Below are 20,371 nucleotides of genomic sequence, written 5' to 3'. Positions count from 1 at the left end.
AAATTCCTGATAAAAAGAACAGTCTTAAAGGGGAACTGTCACTTCCCAAAATTTCTTTTTTTTTTTTTTTATGTAATTTCTTTTTATTTGGTTTTACACATAAAATATACATTTCACATTTCAATATTGGTATGCATATAAAGGTTTAGCAGTGTACAAACAAGATGCTTAGATGTAGTACTAATACAAAAGTCTTTCAATGCAAAATAATGGTGTTGTGAGACAATTCCCAACAGTCGTGGAGTAAACAAAGAAACAGAACTGTTAAAGACAAAAAGACGAAACAAGGTAGTTCCTATCGACATGTGTATTTGTGTGAGCTCATGAAGGAGGGTGGAATTGAGCGTTTCTTGAATAAGTAATACCCAACAATATGTCAGTTTTCCCTACTAGCTGCTGTCTGAGATTACATTAAATTAAGTTAAATTAACTGGGGTTTCTTAGAAAGGAGGTCCATGGATCCCATATTGTGTAATAAGTGAGGTATTTGTCTAGTGCTGACAATCTCAATTCCTCCATTTTATTAATGTGTTCGATTTTTTGAAACCACTCCCGCCTTGAGGGTCTAACATCAGTTTTCCATAGCCCTGCTACTACAAGTTTGGCTGCGGTTAACAGATAGAGTATTATTGAGTTTTTGAACTGTTTCAAGGAGATTGGGATGTGGAAGAAAAGGAGTGCTTCTGGGGTTAGTGGTATTGGGACTTTGCTTATTAGCTCTGTGATTCTCTGTACTTCTTTCCAGAATCCCTTAATTCTGCTGCAATCCCACCATAAATGGCGGTAGTTGCCTAGCGCCTTCATGCATCTCCAGCAGATTGTTGGTGCATTTGAATCATATTTGTTGATGTCAATTGGAGTGGTGTACCATTGAGATAGAAATTTATAATTTATTTCTTGGATTGTTACGCTAGAGTGTGCTTTTATCATTTTCATAAAGATCGCCCTCCAAGTTTTTTCCTCCACTGGGGAGGGAAACCAAGAATTGTTTCTGATTGTGTACCAAGGGAGTGAGCCATTTGTGTTATCTTGTAGTATTTTGTAGCATATGGAAATAGTTTTAGTTTTTGGCGGGCGTGTGCATAACTTCTCAAATCTAGTGGCCTCTCTGGGTTGCCAGTGTAGCAGGCCTTCCTTGGATAGAAAGTGAGTAATTTGGTGGTATTGAAACGATTGTGATAGAGTAGGCTGATTTAAACCTATAATGTCAGTCAGTGGTATGAGTCCTTCTGTTGTGACTAGATCTTGTAGCATAACTTCCCTGTTTGCAGGTCTGAGTTGGAGTTTAGATAATAGTGTATTATTCCTGCCTGGGGGGAATCTGGGATTGTGGGATATTGGGAAGTAGGGTGAAGGTGTCGGGACAAAGTCTTTGTTCGTGCGTATGGTTTACCATACTTGGAGGGTGGTTGTGATGGTCGGTAGGTCTTTTGTTGAGTTCTCGTTATCTGTGGGCAGAGACCAGGGGAGTGACCTTAATGGAATTTGTATTTGTGCTTGTTCAATGTGCACCCACGCCTTCCTAGATTTCCCCTCCCGTGACCACTCCAGGATCCTTCCCAGGTGAATTGCTTTGTGGTATCTTTGTATATTGGGGCATCCTAGCCCCCCTCCCTCTTTAGGTTTGGTCAATAAATTGAAGGCAATTCTCGGACGTTTATGGGCCCATATGAATTTGGTGAGCAGCGATTGTATATTCCTGAAGAAAATCCTCGGGATGTGTATAGGGATGGTGTTCAGGAGGTATAGAATGCGTGGGAGGACATTCATTGAAATGATGTTAATCCTACCCATCCACCTGAAATGTGGTTTGTCCCATCTAGTTAAGTCTTTTTGGATTGCTGCTAATAGGTCCGGGAAATTTTCTTTATATAGGGTTTTATGTGTATTGGTAACTTTGATCCCTAGGTATTTAATGGAGTGGTTGGCCCATTGGAAGGGGAATTTTTGTTTTAATTTCTTTATTTGATCTGGAGGTGTAGTGATATTGAGGATTTCGCACTTGTCTGCGTTAATTTTGAAATTTGAGTGTGTACTGTAGTCCTCTATGATTTGGATTAATTTGGGTAGGCTGAGAATGGGGTGTTCTATGGTGAAGAGTAAGTCATCTGCAAACGCAGATACTTTATACTCTGTTTGTTGGACTGTGATACCTTTAATGTCGGGATGGTTTCTTACTGCTTGTAGAAGAGGTTCAAGTGTCAGGATGAATAGCAGTGGGGATAACGGGCACCCCTGACGTGTGCCATTGCTTATCGTGAATGGTCTAGAGAGTTGGCCATTTACCTTAAGTCTGGCTGTTGGGACGGAATAGATTGCCTTGATCCATTTTATCCATCTTTGCCCAAATCCCAGCATTTCTAGAGTATTGAACATGAAGGACCAATCAACTCTATCGAATGCTTTTTCAGCATCGATTGCTAGGAGCAGGGTTGGATTTTTGGTGTACTTCGTGTTATGTATTAAGTTTATAATTTTTGATGTATTATCTTTTGCTTCTCTGGCTGGGACGAATCCTGCTTGGTCTGGGTGGATGAGGTTTTGTAGGAATGGTCTGAGTCTAGTTGCTAGCATTTTGGTGAAAATTTTTATATCCACGTTGATTAGGGATATTGGTCTGTAGCTGGTGCATTTCTCAATGTCTTTCCCTGGTTTGGGTATGAGGGTTATTGTTGCCTCTAAGGTCTGTTTCGGGATGTGTTCTTTTTGTGGGATAGAGTTAATTGCCTCTAATAGGTGTGGGGTTAGTTCTGTTTGGAAAAATTTGTAATATGAGGCTGAGAACCCATCGGGGCCTGGACTTTTATTATGTGGGGTCTGTTTTACAGCTGTGTTAATTTCGTCTAGAGTGAATGGTTCTTCCAAGGACCTTGTAGCAGCTGCTGGGAGGATAGTGTTGAATTTGGTTTCTAGGTATGATTTAATTCCCTCTGTGTTGCCTTCCTTGTCTTTTAGGTTATACAGAGATGTATAATAGGTGTGAAAGGTGTCTGCTATTTCTTCTGTGGTGTGTGCGTAGGTCTCATCTGAGCGTTTGATTTTAGGTATGTATGTGAGCATTTGTTTTTGTTTTAAGGCTTTTGCTAGAAATTTACCACTTCTGTCTCCATGAGCGTAATGGAGCTGTTTTGTCCAGAGAATCGCTTTTTTTGCTTTGTCTTGGAGGAGTAATTTTAAATCGGTTCTAAGGGCTAGGAGTTTGCAATAGGCCTTGTCTGTTATGTATAGTTTGTGTTCTTCCTCTAGTTGCGAGATTTCTTTATGTAGGTCATTGATTTTTTTGTTTTTCTCTCTTTTGAGTTGAGCGCCCCACTTGATCAGTTCCCCTCTAATTACTGCTTTGTGTGCTTCCCATTGTGTAAAAGCGGAGGTGTCTGGGGTTTTATTTTCGTGGAAGTAATGTTTTATCGACTTTTCTACGGAGTCTTTCACTTTTGGTGTCTGTAATAAAAAGGGGTTTAGTTTCCACGTTCCTTTAGGGCGTGGGAGTGAAGGGATAGATATTGTGAGATATATTGGCGAGTGGTCGGACCAGGTCATTGGGCCTATCGAAGTGTCTGATATCAGACCTAAGTCTCTATGTTCTATGAGGAAAAAATCTATTCTGGAGTATGATTTGTTTGGGATGGAGTAGTGGGTATAATCTTTTGTCGTCGGGTGGAATACCCTCCAACAGTCTGATAGTTGGTGGGTTTTGATGATGTGTTGCATTTGAAGTCTGGTGGCGTTAAGATGGGTACTATGTGTTGATGTGCTGTCTCTATTGGCATCGAGTGATATATTAAAGTCTCCTCCTATTATGAGAATGCCCTTAGTATTTTGCTTTATTTTTGCCATTATCTTCCTCAGTGCCCCGCATTGATGTTTATTGGGTAGGTATATTGCCACAAGGGTTATAGGTTCCACCCCCACCATGCCTTGTAGGATAATGAATCTACCTGATTCGTCTGTGATATGTGTTGAGTACGTGAATGGGACTTGTTTCCCAATTAATATTGCTACGCCTCGTGACTTACTCTGGTTGTAGTTATTGTAATACACATGGGGGAATTGATGATGCTTGAGTTTTGGGGCTTCTGCACCTTTCAGGTGTGTTTCTTCCAAGAACACTATGTCTGCTTTGGTTTTTGCTAAGTCCGTTAGGACCATCTTCCTCTTCTCGGGTGTGTTCAGTCCCCTAACATTAATGGAGCATATTTTCAGTGAGCCCATTGTTGAGTGTTGTATTGGTATTTTGACTATTCGATAGTTGGGATGACTGTATGGGAGTCTAGTACTGGGTGAATACGTTGGGTATGGTCGATTAGGGAGTAATTGTTCGGGGATGCTTGTGTGTGTGTAACACTGCTAGTATACAGGTATACAAAATAAGTTCATTAACGATTAAACAATATAACAGCAACTATTTACAGGTATCTTTCAATGAAGTCGCAGGTATGAAGTACTACGAAGGGGAGTTCTGGAAGAACTTTGGGCCCTTCGTGTAGTTATAGAGATCTACCTTTAGATGAGTTGTGGTAAAATGAGAAGTTTGATTATGGGTAGATCTCTAAATAGGAGACGGTACTCTCCTCTGGGTTAATCTAGCACTAGGGGCTAGCCCAGGTGATGTTTAGAATTGTGGCAAGGTAGTGGAGTATGTGTTGGTACCGCTCTTGGCCTTCAGGGCCGTGGGTTGTGTCTTAAGTGAACTGGAACACTATATCACCGTGTACAGTGCTTCTAATTCTTTGCCTCCGGTACTGAGTTAACTCTCCGGATGGCGGCCATTTGACGCATGTCGTCCTTAACTGGCTTTGAACAGGTGTAGTTTAGGTGGATGTTCTAGATAGGTGTCAATGTGACAAGTACTAAAAATATAATGGTGTTTCGACCCTTCTGGTTGATATTATACATCAAGTCATTTACGTAATAACAACATGTCAAATGCATATGCTATAATCCAAATACATATGGGTCAGCAGCTAACTATTTTATCATAATGCAGTTACAAATGTATTCTTAATTAGCTGGTAAGTATAATTATTATTTACAGTTAAATATATCACATTACTAGTCGGCATTAACTGAGTATAATTACCCTTCCCTTAGTCGATGATTAGGCGGGTGGGCAAGTTCAATATTACTTTAGGCAATTATATGTCTCTTTTAACTTGAGAAGTTGTGTCCCTTTTGCTTCTAGGCCTTGTTTCAATTTATTTTCCTAGGCGTCATTGGATTCTTCCTTGATCTTAGGAATGGTGAGGCTGGCGGGGTCTTCCATGACGTTCTTCTCCGCGTGTCCATTACTTGTCCCGTCTGTCTTATGTTTTGCGGTTTGGTCTTTTCAGGTTCCGATATATCGTACCAGTCCGGTATTTCTATGTTAGGTATGTTTAGGCGTTGGGTGAAAGCTTCTACTTCTGCTGCTGAAGTTAGGGTGGCTTGTATTCCTTGGTGGGAGGCCGTGAGTGCAAAGGGGAATCCCCATCTATATTTTATATTGGCTTGTTGCAGGGCTAGCGTTAATGGTCTCAGCGCCCGTCTGCCCCTTAGGGTTAGCCATGCCAGGTCAGGGAGGATCAGTATTTTCGCATTATTAAACATTATGTCTGAAGATTCTCTGGCGTTTCTCATAATGTCCTCTTTTTCAGTGTAATAGTGAACTCTGCATATTATGTCCCTGGGGGAGTCTTGTGGTAAGCCTTTGGGTCTTAAGGCCCTGTGTGCTCTATCTAATAGAATTGGGGTGTCTTATGGCCTCTGCAGAATCTTGTTAAATAGAGACTGTAGTATAGTATGTAGGTTTTCAGGATTCTCCTGTGATTCTTGGATCCCTCTTATCCTAATGTTGTTCCTTCTGCCTCTATTGTCGAGGTCTTCAGTGTTTCTCATAATGTACAGGGTTCTGGTGTCTCTGTTTTTTTGTTGATGTTCTAGGGTGAGGAGTCTGTCTAAAATTTGGTCTCTATCCTCTTCCAGGTCTCCCACCCTCGTGTTTACTTGCCTGATGTCTGCAGAAATGGCGGAGACTTGATCTTGCACGGAGGATTCGAGCTTCGCTATCATGCTAGCCAGTTCATCCCTGGAAGGTAGATGTGCGAGGGTTTCTCTTATGTTTGCTAGCCCATCTGCGATGCTGGTTGATGGGGAAATCCCTTCTCCTGTCTCGCTGGGATCAGGCGTTTTGCGCGGGCAAGATGGCGTCGCCATGTTGTCAGTTAAGCCTTCTCCGAGTACTTTCACTGTATCTCGGAAATACTTATCGAGACCGTTCGAGTTTCGTGGCGTGCCCGATTCTTGAGTGTATAAGGGCTGAGTCTGTTTCCTTTTGTTGCCCATTAATTAGATATTTTCAGTTTTTTTAAGCCAGTATTGTTGCCGCCGACCGGGAGCTCACAGCACTTGCGACCGCTCACATCGGATGTCAGGACACGCCCTTCCAAAATTTCTAATATTATGTTTACTTATCCCTGTTTATGGTTAGCAAATATGCTTGTGTGGTGTGAAAAATACATTCAAAGTAGAAATCCACCCTTCTTTATGCTGTTGCTGGGCACCTCCATTTCAGCTCCCTGTCAATCATTGCTATAAGCATTGTCCTTTGTACCTGGCAAAAGGCATAAATAAAGCACACAGAGAAGAGAAGAACCGAAACAATGTTTCTTTTCCCCGTCTTCATCTGCAATGCTTGCCCTGGCTTTGCCTTGTCTGAACTACAGTATGATGTAATTTGCTACATATTTAGTGTAAAATAAAAAAACAAAAACAGAATCTTGAAAATAGTTAGCACAAGTTATAGGTGATTTTCAATGTTTTATTCTATTCTGTGTAATTTCTGGAGACGTACGTGCTGTTTTCAAATCCTTGCACTTGCAAGCCTCACTGAGAAGGAAGTGAGAGAGCAAGCGCTTCCTGCACCTTAGCGTATGCCAGGTCTAGGCAACCTTTGGTACTCCAGATGTTAAGCACTACATCTCCCATAATAACCGTACAGCAGCAAAGCATCAGAGAAAATGTCCACAACATCTGGAATGATGAAGGTTGCCAACCCCGGCCAATGCACTGAGCAGAGGCTGTTATGGTGCTTAGACCCTTTATGTCTTATTGGGTAGTTGGTACATATAACAGACGAGTAACTGCTGCGTGAAAATACAAAGGGTACCCAGAAATCTTTCTATCTAGATCTCATCCACTAAAACACAAAATATTATTTGTATTTTAACAATATTTACAAAGGAGAGAAATATTAATTATTATCAAATCAATAATTCTTCCGTGACCAAAAAGAAAAAAGAAAAATCAAAACAACAAGCTATACGTAAGAGATGGAAATCTGATGATTATAAACTGTGGCTTTATGAACCTGGATTTAATTATTTAATTATAGTGAAAGTAGAGTTGTTGTATGCATAATTCTTATTAGCTGCCTGCATGAGTCACATCACATTACACTATGCAGAGATCAGTGGAGTTATTCAGACAGCTGTTCTACATCACCACATTCTTCATGTGATACGGGAAAAGCAACTTTGTTCTGCTTCATATTATTAATACATATATCTATTCATTTATATCCAAATAGATATAGTTCTCCTTTTGCCTCAAAGTTTTTTTAGTATATTCAACAATATATGATTTCAACAGCATTATTTGTTGATTTCTAACTAGCAGAATAATGCATCATGCTATTCCACACAGAAAGACTGACAGACGCGTAGAGGGAGATATCCTCGGGAAGACATGATAAGCATGGAAGGTGACTCGATTTTCATATATTTGTCAGAAAGGGTTAGTAAAGGAAAACTGTAAAGTATAAACCAGAAAATATATGTTTAAACAAAAACAATTGTTCGCAGTGTTCGGAGAAATATTCGGTATTGCCAAATTATAATTAAATCAAAAAGAAAGATATTCCTGTTCGGGTAACTATTACTGTCCAGGATTTATTTCTGCAACTACTATTTTACTGCAAGACGTGGCTAGATCAGAAATATGATTTAAAAATCCCAACATTTTAAACCATATCTCTGAGATTACATTTTTCCTTTCAATTTTTTTTTTTTTAAATGTGCACACATTCCAAAAACACAACACTTCGAAGTCTAACATCTCGCAGTGGAATTCATCATCGTGCATTAAAATTAAAAATGTAAGATCCTGGAAGCAGGAAGCGTATGTTTGTCTATCTGTATCTCACCACCTTTCCACCATTCCTGGTCACATCTCTGTGCTACAGGTGGTTAGGACTTGACACTGCTGAGAACTCACCTGAGGGTAACTATGATTGCAGAGGGCTGTGCACACGCAGTGATGAGGGTAACAATGAAGAGGAATATGAGAAATGGAATGAGTGTGTTGCAGGTTCGATCACATTTTCCAGACACAGCGTAGCCATTTTCATTTAGGTATGTCTTGACGATAACCACTCGAAGTTGACTGCGCTGACCCACTGTTGGCGGAGTGATCACCTGACGACTTTGGACACAGGCGCACTCAGTATAATTTCTTATCTAAAAAACAAATACAAGGAGTGTAAATGTTGGATTGGCAACATTGTTTACATTGTCAACACTGTCAACACTGTCTGTACTTATAATTTGTTGGTGTGCTACTTCAGTACACATTGCCACCAGTTTAGAAAGATATATTCAACGACTAATGACAAACAAAAACGCAAAATTTAAGACAATATATATGATATATCCAACTTTATTAAAACTAGAGTTTGCAATGCATTTTCCATTTCACCACAATTCAATATTTAGGGAATAAACTAATTCATGTTTAAGTCTGCCAAGATACCATGTAATTATCTGTCAGTCTTTTTAAAGCCATGACACTGTCTTTCTCTCATAATGGAATCACACGCTATTATGCTATACAGCTGGCTAAAAGAACATTGGTGATTTCTTCTACATTATATAGATATTACAGGTAATTTAATAGCATCTTTGTTTTAGTTTGTTTTGTTAGATATCTGTGATTCGTTAAACACTGCTATGAAGAAAACGTAAATGCTGTAATTAATAGTAATTGCTTAAAATAGGAACAACTGGCACATAAGGGAGGTGCTAAAATATTACATTTATTATATTTATATAAAGCATGCTGGAAAGGGACACATACCATTTACACAATATATTCCAAAAACAATCAAAAAAAATTGAGGTTTTTGTGTTTTGGTTTTCTTAATATATTTTTTTTCTTCTTTATTTTTTTGCCATTGCCTATAATATTGAAAAGAATTACCAAACCATTCATTTTTAGATCGAGGATGATCATCAGATGCTGTGCAACTACATCTCCCATCATGCAACCATAGGTCTCTTGTCGATAGAAGGCACATAAATGAGTTACGCTAACTTGACCTCGTTTGGGTTGTTCAATAAACCGAGAATTCTAGAGAACATGTTTTTAGGCCAAAATAACAAAAATTGATATTTCCAACTTGACAATTTTTCTGGCTTGGCTATTTTGACCTTTAAATCTGTAATGTATGAATACATTTTATCTACAGCATGGAATTAAACTTGAAGGAATTTAGTAAAATCAAAAAAAAAAAAAAAGTACGTACTATAGCACTTAGTTACCATGTAAGCTCAAAACAAACACAAACACACACAGATGTGCTAGTTTATCTTGGCTCCGTCAATTTATGCGGTGCTCAGCTTACAATATCATATTTTAATTCCAATGAAGTGTAGGAAATAACTGAGATAATATCTTGACATATCTAGAACAAAGGTATTTTTTACATCTAACAATTATAATTAAGTTATTTTGGCTTCAAAGCTCAGACGCTTTTAATAAACTGTTTAATAAAGTTTCTTAAAATAATCGAAGAAAAGTTGCATATACCCTTTCCATACTATTTAGATGCAAGACAGGCAGTGATAATTTTTAAATCAATGACACTGATCAGCTCCATTTATATGAATAAGAGAAAGCAACTAATTGGAAATAGGATCATGCAAGCGATGCTCAATATTTAAGACCAGCTGCCAGCTTCGGATTGCATTAGGCATTCAGAACAACACATAATTTAACATATCGAGAAAATATATTTGCTATAGCCAAACCATCGGCAACCATGATGACAAAGATTAGATTTTTAAATTAAAAAAAAAATTAGATCACATTTTTTAGATAAAAACCACTGCTATTTTTGAATACACAATCAGAATTCTAAGATCAGAAGAAAACAAAAAGAAAAAAAAAGTGAAAGGAACCTCAGAGTTGATGACCTTCAGACATAGAAAGATATGATACCAATGACTTATATGATACCAATGACTTGACGTTCTCATCTTACATTAGCATGACAGTGAAAGGATGGAATGCCAACACGCTGTGATTTTGCTTCCCGAGCATTGAGATCACCACCTAAAATGGTAATTGATACACTGTCTGGACACCCCAACCCCTTGTTTTGAGCTAATTTTCAATCAGCAAAACATTTTTGTCAACTCTTCTAAAATGGATCTTTTAAAAAAAAGCCAGGTATCAAGTGTCTGAGCATAAGTCCAGGAGTATTTATAATGGACTAGAAGCTACCACATTGCCTAGCCACATGAAGGTGAATAGGAGGGTCTTTAAAATTAGGTCAAAGTTAAAATGTACAAAAAATGCAAGATCATTTTAAGGAAAGAGAAGTTAAAGACAAAATAAGCAGCATTGCTGGTCAAATTAACAATAACGAACACCACAATAAACTCAACACTAAAGAGCAAGTATGAAGATGAACTTATAAAAGAATCACATTGAATAGCCTAGGTCAGTGATGGCGAACCTATGGCACGCGTGCCACAGGTGGCACGGCGAGCCCTCTCTGTGGGCACGCGGCCACAGGTCCGCCATCACTGCAGAATAGGCGCCTGCCTGCCCGAAACGGCAGGCGCCTATTCTGCTTCTGCTTCCGGGTCGGGAGGCAGGGGGAGGGATCTGTGTAGCAGCTCCCCTGTCCTCCCGCGCGATGCTGTGTGGAGCGTTGCCGAGCGTTACCATGGCAACGCTCCACACAGCATCGCGCGGGAGGACAGGGGGAGCTGCTACACAGATCCCTCCCCCTACAGTACTTACCACCACCGGACCACCAGGGATGGCTGTGTCCCCCCCCCCCTTCATTGAAGGTAAGAAGGAGGGGGGTGGGATACTAACACACCACCCCTACCCCCCCAGCAACACCCTACCCACCACAGCACCACCCCTACCCCCCACAGCACCACCCCTACCCCCCACAGCACCACCCCACCCCCCAGCAGCACCCTACCCCCCCAGCAGCACCCTACCCACCACAGCACCACCCCTACCCCCAGCAGCACCCTCCCACGCCCCCAGCAGCACCCTACCTACCACAGCACCACCCCTACCCCCCACAGCACTACCCCTACCCCCCACAGCACCCTCCCACCACCCCCCAGCAGCACCCTACCCCCCACAGCACCACCCCACCCCCCCAGCAGCACCTTACCCCCCCAGCAGCACCCCTACCCACCACAGCACCACCCCACCCCCCCAGCACCACCCCTACCCCACAGCACCACCCCTACCCCACAGCACCACCCCTACCCACCACAGCACCACCCCTACCCACCACAGCACCACCACCACTACCCCCCCAGCACCACCCTACCCCCCCAGCACCACCCTACCCCCCCAGAAGTACCCCCCTACCCCCCCAGAAGTACCCCTACCCCCCAGAAGTACCCCTACCCCCCCAGAAAAACCCCTACCCCCCAGCAGTACCCCTACTCCCCCACACACAGTATCCCTACCCCCCACAGCACAGCACCCCTCTCACGCACAGCACCCGTCCCACACACACACACAGCACCCGTCCTACACACACACACAGCACCCCTCTCACACACACACAGCACCCCCCCACACACACACCCAGCACCCCCCCACACACACACCCAGCACCCCCCCACACACACACCCAGCACCCCCCCACACACACACCCAGCACCCCCCCACACACACACCCAGCACCCCCCCACACACACCCAGCACCCCCCACACACACACACACACCCAGCACCCCCCCCACACACACACACCCAGCACCCCCCGCACACACACACACCCAGCACCCCCCCGCACACACACCCAGCACCCACACACACACACACACCCAGCACCCCCCCACACACACCCACCCAGCACCCCCCCCCCCACACACACACACCCAGCACCCCCCCACACACACCCAGCACCCCCCCACACACCCACACAGCACCCCTCATTTACACACACACACAGCACCCTCCCCCACACACGCGCACCCCCCCCCACACGCGCACCCCCCACACACACACACACGCACCCCCCCCACACACACACGCAATTGCCGTGTTGGCACTTTAAGGAAAAAAAAGTTGCCATGTATTGCGGTTTGGGCACTCGGGCTCAAAAAGGTTCGCCATCACTGGCCTAGGTCATAGCCTTATCCCCAAGATATGATTAGTAAACTATGGGAACTGAACTAGTATGACAAAAAGTTGAAAATACTTTTTCAACACTATATGCTTATTTACTTTTATATGAATAGATTGTATTAAACTAAAACTTAAATTTTACATACATTTTACATGAAGAATGAAATAGTCACTATGGGGGTAATGGCACAATGTAGAAGCTATATTTTAGGTAGCTACTCATTGTACTTTGAATTTCTCTTTTTTATCATATACGAGTCTATAAATGTACAGTGTGACATAATTCTGAAATTAACCTGTATATGGCCTATACATTCACCAGATGATGTATTCAGTAAGCCTTGCTTGTGGTAATCTGACAACCCTGCTAAAATAGTAAAACAACTGCAGTCTGCTGTAGTAGTTATGGTCCCAGGACAGCCCTGGCACTTTTTCAGAGCAAGTATCTATTTAAAAGCCATTTGACAACTTACCTTTGGTACCCATTGCCAATGCCCCCTCATGTTAGCTCTATTGAAATAAGCCCTAATATCAGCTAATGAGCGTGACCGTGCACCTCCAGACTTAGCTCAGTGCAGGAGCTTCCAGACCCAGAGAAGGTGGCAGTGGACCTGGCACGCCCCAGGTAAATTGTCAAACCTTTCTTAAACTGTTTCACTACTTACTCTGAGACTGCACCAAGGCAGTCCTAGCACCAAAATCTTTAATTATTGAAGTGTACCCTTAAAGAACAAACTGTTTACTTTTCACTTTTTTATTTTCTTTTTTTTTGGAGCCAGTTTACCCTAGTTTACCTTTACACCATAGTGTATACTTCCCAAATGTCCTATGGCTAGCAGACCAGTTCCAATTTTGGGACCCTGTCTTACCCTTTTACCCATTTCTGGAACTCTGTTCTGAGCTGCCTACTGTGAATTCTGTGCATATTTTATATCTGTCGCCAGCATGCACAGCTTGCAGGCAGAATACATACAAAGGGAAGCTTACCCTCTGTGCAGTCCTTCCACTTTCATGCATTAAACTAATAGCAGATTTTTTTCTAGTTTATTTTAATTAAAATCCCTCCCTTCCTGCCAACTCATTCCACTCCCCTTTGGACTGGCGAGGTCATCCTGGTCCCCATTGGGTCACATTCAACCCACATCACAAGACATTCCGCTAACCTTAGAAGCTGCGTGGCGCGCCCAAGATGGCTGACATGCAATAATCTCAACAGAGCCGAGTGGACCCTGAGGGCCTGTGGTGGAGAGACCTCTTCAATGCACGCTTTGACGATATCTGCCAGAGGTTCTAGAAGTGAATTTCCCACAGATCTGACACACTCACCACTCCTGATACACAGCAAAGCCACAGAGTAGTGTCACCTGCTTGTACCAATTCTGGGCTGGTTGCCCAATCAGAGAAACCTCCACGCCGGCAACCTCATACCCGAGGGTTCTCTAGAAGTCAGCAATCCTGCAGACCCATGATCCTGCCACCACGGAAAGGGGGATCCAGGGACTAAAGGCAGGGGCTTCCTATCAGGCCTGGAGCCAAAGATTCATGGAGCTGCAGTCCCAGAGGCACACACAGCACTGCTCACCCGGTCTGATGGATATGAAAGTGGGAATTACCACAGCTATGGAGCTGGTCTTTCTGCCATGGCCCAGCATGGAAATTACCGGTCTCTGGAGGCCTCTCTGTGGCATCGGATGAACAGAGACTTCACTGTTATTTTACTGTCCATATTGGGATTTCTGTTCTCCTCTCTGAGCTTTTCAAGAGTGTTGAATACCCATTAAGCTAATTTGTTGTTAACTTTAGTCTAGCGTGTTTCATTCCTATTGTTTTTTGTATCTCACCTTAGCCTACGTGCCTTAGCATATAGCCGGAATTATGACACAACACAAAGCAGTCGTTAAGCAAATACCAGCCATAAGGCTTTACATCTTCCTGAAACACATACCACTACTCTTACTCGGTAGACAGCTTGTCCTAACTCTTCTTTCTGTGTCTACACTGACCAAACTATTACTTAATGCTGAACAAGTGAGCTAGTAGGTTAAGAAACTCTCCTACTGTATTATATCTCTGTTTCATATAAAATGTGCTAAACGTATTCTTAAAAAGGTGCTGTTTAACAGAGTGCCATAATACTGTTCACCCTGAGTTATCCTTATAAGCTTGTACCTGCTGTTGTGGCACTACAAGGATGTTTTGTACTTCTCAGCACGTAAAAATAAAGAATGTCAAAAATAAATAATGTAACATAAGATTCCAATTGACAAGATCATTGATACTTATTGGGATCCACTGGCTGTTCTTCAACTTGCTGGTTTGGGGAAGCTGGAGTGGAAGGGCAGGGTATTCAATCTAAAAGGAATCTGGTCAGGATTCTAAATAAACATAGAAAATGGAATTGGGGTAACACCTCAAATATAGGCAAAATACAGATTAAAGGGACTCTATAGGTACCCAGACCACTTATCTTAATGAAGATAACTTGTTGCCATGTCCCACCGTTTTAAGCCTGTGAACAAAAACATTGCCATTCTGCAGGAACAGCAATGTTTCCATTGCAAGGTTAACCTGCCTCTTGTGGCTGTCACTCATGTAGCGTGGCCGAGTGAACCCCGGTACCCGATCTGACAGGAGTGAGCACTTCCTGTCAGACCAGGTAGAGGAAACTAAAGTCCCTCTACCCTTGGTCCGCTTGGCCATGTTACATATAGAGACAGAAGGGGAGCGCTGTGCTGTGCGTTCCCCACCAGACGGTCACCCGTCCACCACGGACCCAGTGCAGCTGTGCAACCAACCATGAAGTTATGGTGGCCCTCGGTCACGGGGTTGACATGTTGGCCGGGCCCTTTGGAGTGAGCTGCAACCATTGCGACCATGGTAGGTACGCCACTGCTTACAAGGCTACTTAAAATCACCTATTTTAACAAATAAATATGGGGATTTAGTCACACCAGATGGCAATATCATGTTTAAGCCTGCCACTGCTTTATAGTATATAAAGTAATACTGCTGGGTACTACATTAAAAGAACACTATAGTGTTTGGAATATAAACGTGTATTTCTAATGCTATAATGCCTTTCTAATTAGTGAGGTGACCCCATTTCTACAAAAAAGAAAAAACTTTCTACTTACCTTTTCTCCCTTGCAGCGCCAGTCTCTGTGCTGCCATCCTGCTTCCAAGGCTGATTTAAGCAAGATTGAGGATCTAGGTCAAACCAATACTTTCCCATAGGGGGCTATTGTGCATGCACAGCAGACCATCTTATTGAAATAGCCGAGTTTCACTTGGTTATTTGTATGGAAGCACCTCTAGAGGCAGAGTTAAAATGACAGGGACACGGCACCCAGACCACTTCATTGCGATGAAGTGCCTATAGTGTACCTTTAATTATAACACTATTATTATTATTATTATTATTATTTATAAAGCGCCAACAAATTCCACAGTGCTGTACAATTAGTTGACCAACAGATAAGTATTTGTAACCAGACGAGTTGGACGCACAGAAACAGAGAGAGTTGAGTGCCTTGCTCAAATGAGCTTACATGCTAAAGGGAGTGGGGTAAAGTGATACAAAAGGTAAGGGAAGGGTATTTTGTTTTGTTTTTTTCTTCTTTTTTTAAGTACAGTTGCAGGAGAGGAAGCCAGGTGGTAGAGGGAAAGCTATTAACAGTTACATTTAAAACATGCTAACTACAGTACTTATTCCTCAAACTGCTGCAAGAGGCTCTTGCCAATGTATGCTACCCTGTGCTCCATTTCAAAACGTCACCTGAAGTGGAAGGGAAGAGTGCTCAGCCCAAAAGAAATCTGCTGAGAATTCCAAATGTTCCATGTCCTCTTCGCACTGATAATGCATAATGATAATGCAGAATTAACCCTTTATTACCAAAGCCTGTTTCATCCAGTCCATAACTGTCTGACAGTGTGTGTGTGTGATTTAGTGATGGGGATGTAAATTCTGCATTATCAATACAAACGAGGAGATAGTGGTGTCCAAGAAGAGCCTTAGTTTATGTCAAATCATTCTTAAACACTTCAATATTATACCTGGATAATCTAGACCAGTGTTCCCCAACTCAGTCCTCATGGACCACCAACAGTCCAGGTTTTGTCAGTATCTCCATTGGAATAAAACAGAAAAATGCATAAATCCTGGACTGTTGGTGGTCCACGAGGACTTGGTTGGGGAACACTGATCTAGACAACATAACCATTGCAGTTGTAGTGATTGTGTTGCTTAGAATGCCTCTTTTAATGCTTCATTCTTTCTTACTTACTTGAATAGAACTTTTCGATTTTTTGTTATTCCTACCCATTGAACAAACCTGAAAGATGTGCTGTAACAGTATACAAGTGTCTTTCTTCACTCACAATCAGCCACTGTCTAAAAGGTTTGCACTCTTTGTGTACTTACTGCTATGCTCTGATTTCCCACATTGATGCAACCAGCGAGACAAGGATTAAAATACGTAATTCCATCTGATCCACAGACTGGTGCGTATTCATGTATTTTACAGCCGCAGTTAACATTACAGCCACCTGTTAAATTCCGGTGTGTCATGGTTAGCGTGGGACTGTAGAGGTTAGAAAAGATATAGTTACAGTACGTTACTTTACAAATAAGCATAAGCCATTACTAAAGCACAACTGTCACTTCTGACTTTACAGTTCAAAGAGAAAAAAAAAACCATATGCTGCAATTCCAACCCAATAAAAAATATCATAAGATAGAGATCGAAAGGTTTGGTTGAGAGCTGGGAAACTTTTATATATTTTTATATATCTCTTTCCCTGGGTGACAGAATACGAGAAGATATATGCAAAGACCCAACAAGTGACAGTACCACTTTAAGACAAAAATGTAAATTAGATGTACCAAATTGAAAGACAAACATACAGGCAGTAAATAAAAAAAATATATAACAGAATATAGGAAGAACGTGGTCACAGAACTAACATTTCACTCTTTGAACTATCAATACATTCAGTTTATGGATCAACATTTGATTTGCTAGTTGTTAAGAGTGCAACTATTCATTAAATCAAAAGCAATTAATAAACTGCATCTCCACAATAGGTATTTAAGATTAGAACACCGCTCTCTTGAATAAAAAGCAATCAGATGAAAGTGTTGCTTTTAATTTGAGAAACTGACATTTTAACCCTTCAAAACATATTATGTAAAATTGAGAATCAATGCCATAAATCAGTTATTATTAAACAATGCAATATACATTACTTGTTCTGGATTAACATAGAAACATATGATATCTACATATATTTATGATTAAACCCCAGTAATTGTTAGGGACAGACACACCAACAGCAGCAATAGTGATAGGTATGGGCAGGGTCAGACGTAGGGGTTCCAGTGGGTCCACTGTGTCCTAGAGGAACTCAGATGGGTATTTTGCTAAACTAGTTTGTAATCACCATCATGTTTCATTACCTCGCATGGCTGGAACTCTTGGCAGTCACCTGTTTACCTGTACAGGCCATTCCCTAGGTGAGTGAACTACCCCGCTGGTTCCCAGCAATATAACTAACTGCACACAGACTGCTGGCTGATTGTCACATTGTTACACCACTGTGAACATGGGGGCCTGACAGGGAACACCACTAGCATCTCAGAATGGCAGGTAGAGCATTAACCACTGACTGACACCGAGCTAGCAATGTGTAAAACATTCTTACCTAGGTAAAAATGAATATATAGTTGGTGAGAATTCACAAAAAAAAAGATACATTTGTGGAAGAGTGCAAGCGAACTCAGGATCTGTTATCCATATATGAAATAAATAAATAGATAATGGTCCAGCACAAATTCTTAGTGCATTTTCAGTGCATAGGGAGAGACAACGTTTCAGCTAACTTATTAGCATTTGTGAGGTCCATTGACTTTAACGAGGGCTAATACGTTACCTGAAACATTGTCCTTCTCTGTGTACTGAATATAAAGGATTGCAACAACTAAAAAGGTGTGAGTGACCACTATCCTATTATTAAAGCAGGTGTGAGTGACCACTGTCCTATTATTAAAGCAGGGTTACTGTCAGTAGCTATCATTACATATTTACTGTGAGACAGGCAGTGGGTGCCGAAAGGGTGAACTCATATCCTAGCATCCATATCTTGCTTAATGAGTGATGCTTCAAGGAGAAGGTGGGAAATCTATGACAGCACATAGAAGACCTATGCCTACCTAAGAATTGAACTTTTAACTCCATGAGTGCTGCTACCTCTTTGGACTTTTGGATAACCAAGCCCTGGCTGAGCACCCGGCAAACAAGGGATTCTTATAGCGTGAGTGCAAGAGCTTTTTGTCTTTCTTTATATATACCGTATTTTTCGCTCCATAAGACGCACTTTTTTCCCCTCAAAAGTGAGGGGAAATGTCTGTGTGTCTTATGGAGCGAATCTGAAGCTTTACTCACTTGTCTTGTAGCGTGGGCCGGCTTCACAGCGCGCACCGCGGTACAGGAACTTCAATTTCAGTTTCCGGCGGGATTGAAAGGAAGTGCGCACTCAGTGTGCGCACTTCCTTTCAGTCCCGCCGGAAACCGGAACCTGAAATTGAAGTTCCAGTACCGCGGTGCGCGCTGTGAAGCCGGCCCACGCTACAAGACAGGTAAGTAATTATGGGACAAGGGGAGGGGAGAGGGGGTGGACAAGGGGAGGGGAGAGGGGAACACTATGGGAGGAGGGGGGGAACACTGTTGGGGTGGTGGAGGGGGCAACACTAGGGGAGGAGGGGAGAGGGGACACTATTGGAGGGGGGAACACTGTGGGAGGGGGAGGGGGAGAACACAATGGGAGGAGAGGAGGGGGGAACACTATGGGATGAGGGGGGAGAACACTATTGGAGGGGAGGGGGGAACACTATGGGAGGGGGAGAACACTATTGGAGGGGGAGAACACTATGGAGGGGAGGGGGAACACTATGGGAGGAGGGGAGGGGGGAACACTATGGGAGGGGGGGAGAACACTATGGGAGGAGGGGAGGGGGGAACACTATGGGATGAGGGGGAGAACACTATGGGAGGAGGGGAGGGGGGAACACTATGGGAGGAGGGGAGGGGGGAACACTATGGGATGAGAACACTATTGGACAAGGGGAGGAGGGGGTTAAAGAACACTATGGGACAGGGGAGGAGGGGTTAAAAATCACTATGGGACAGAGGAAGGGGGGTTAAAAATCATTATGGGATAGGGGAGGGGGGTTAAAGAACATTATGGGACAGGAGAGGAGAGTGGGTGGTAAGGAACACTATTGGACAGGGGAGAAAAAAATATTCTGAACAAACTTTCCCATAGTAAACACTATGGGATAGTTTGTTCAAAATATTTTTTTTTCTGGGTTTCCTCCTCTAAAAACTAGGTGCGTCTTATGGTGTGGTGCGTCTTATGGAGCGGAAAAATACGGTATATATATATATATATATATACACACACACACACATATATGTATCTTTGCGTGAAAATATATTTATGTACATTTTTGTGTATATGTGTCAATGTGTTTTGTGTATTGCTAACTAAGAGTGTAAGAGTGTAGCTAGTTACATATGTGTGCAAGTAATTACATATGCATGGCTAATTATGCATGCGTCTAATTAAGTGTGTATAAATGGCTACTTATGTGTGTACATGTATGACTAGCTAGATATATGCGAACTACCGGTTATATTTGTGTGTGATGTGTTGTTTGTGTAAATGGCTTCAGGAGGTATGGTTTGGAAGTTGTAGCAGAGGGTACAAATTTGCAATGAGAACCTGAAACTTAAATGTATTTCTCTAGCCATGGGTTCAAGCTCCGCTACAACTAGTGGCATCATGCTTTAGATCCTCCCAGCTAAACATCATCAGGTACCTTAGAGTTAAGAATGTTAAGAATCAGTGTTTGAATTATCTCAAGTTAAGATCACAAGTTTGTCTTCCTGTTC

At 42.3% G+C, this 20,371-nt stretch overlaps 1 protein-coding gene across 2 annotated transcripts in view; it reads right to left on the bottom strand.

The window, feature by feature from the left end:
- The window catches only part of SLCO5A1 (solute carrier organic anion transporter family member 5A1), a 108,010-nt gene that overhangs the window by 22,274 nt on the left and 65,365 nt on the right, over positions 1-20,371 (bottom strand). For both annotated transcript variants that reach the window (XM_063451337.1, XM_063451338.1), the window contains 2 exons: positions 16,843-17,002; positions 8,251-8,492 (listed from right to left, as the gene is read on the bottom strand). In XM_063451337.1, the coding sequence (XP_063307407.1) occupies positions 8,251-8,492; positions 16,843-17,002 (402 nt within the window). The remainder of the gene's footprint in view (positions 1-8,250; positions 8,493-16,842; positions 17,003-20,371) is intronic.

The sequence above is a fragment of the Pelobates fuscus genome, chromosome 4, assembly GCF_036172605.1.
Source record: "Pelobates fuscus isolate aPelFus1 chromosome 4, aPelFus1.pri, whole genome shotgun sequence".
In the NCBI taxonomy this organism is placed as follows: domain Eukaryota; kingdom Metazoa; phylum Chordata; class Amphibia; order Anura; family Pelobatidae; genus Pelobates; species Pelobates fuscus.
Note: the sequence above shows the minus strand (reverse complement) of the source record. Positions and strands in the feature narration are given on the sequence as shown.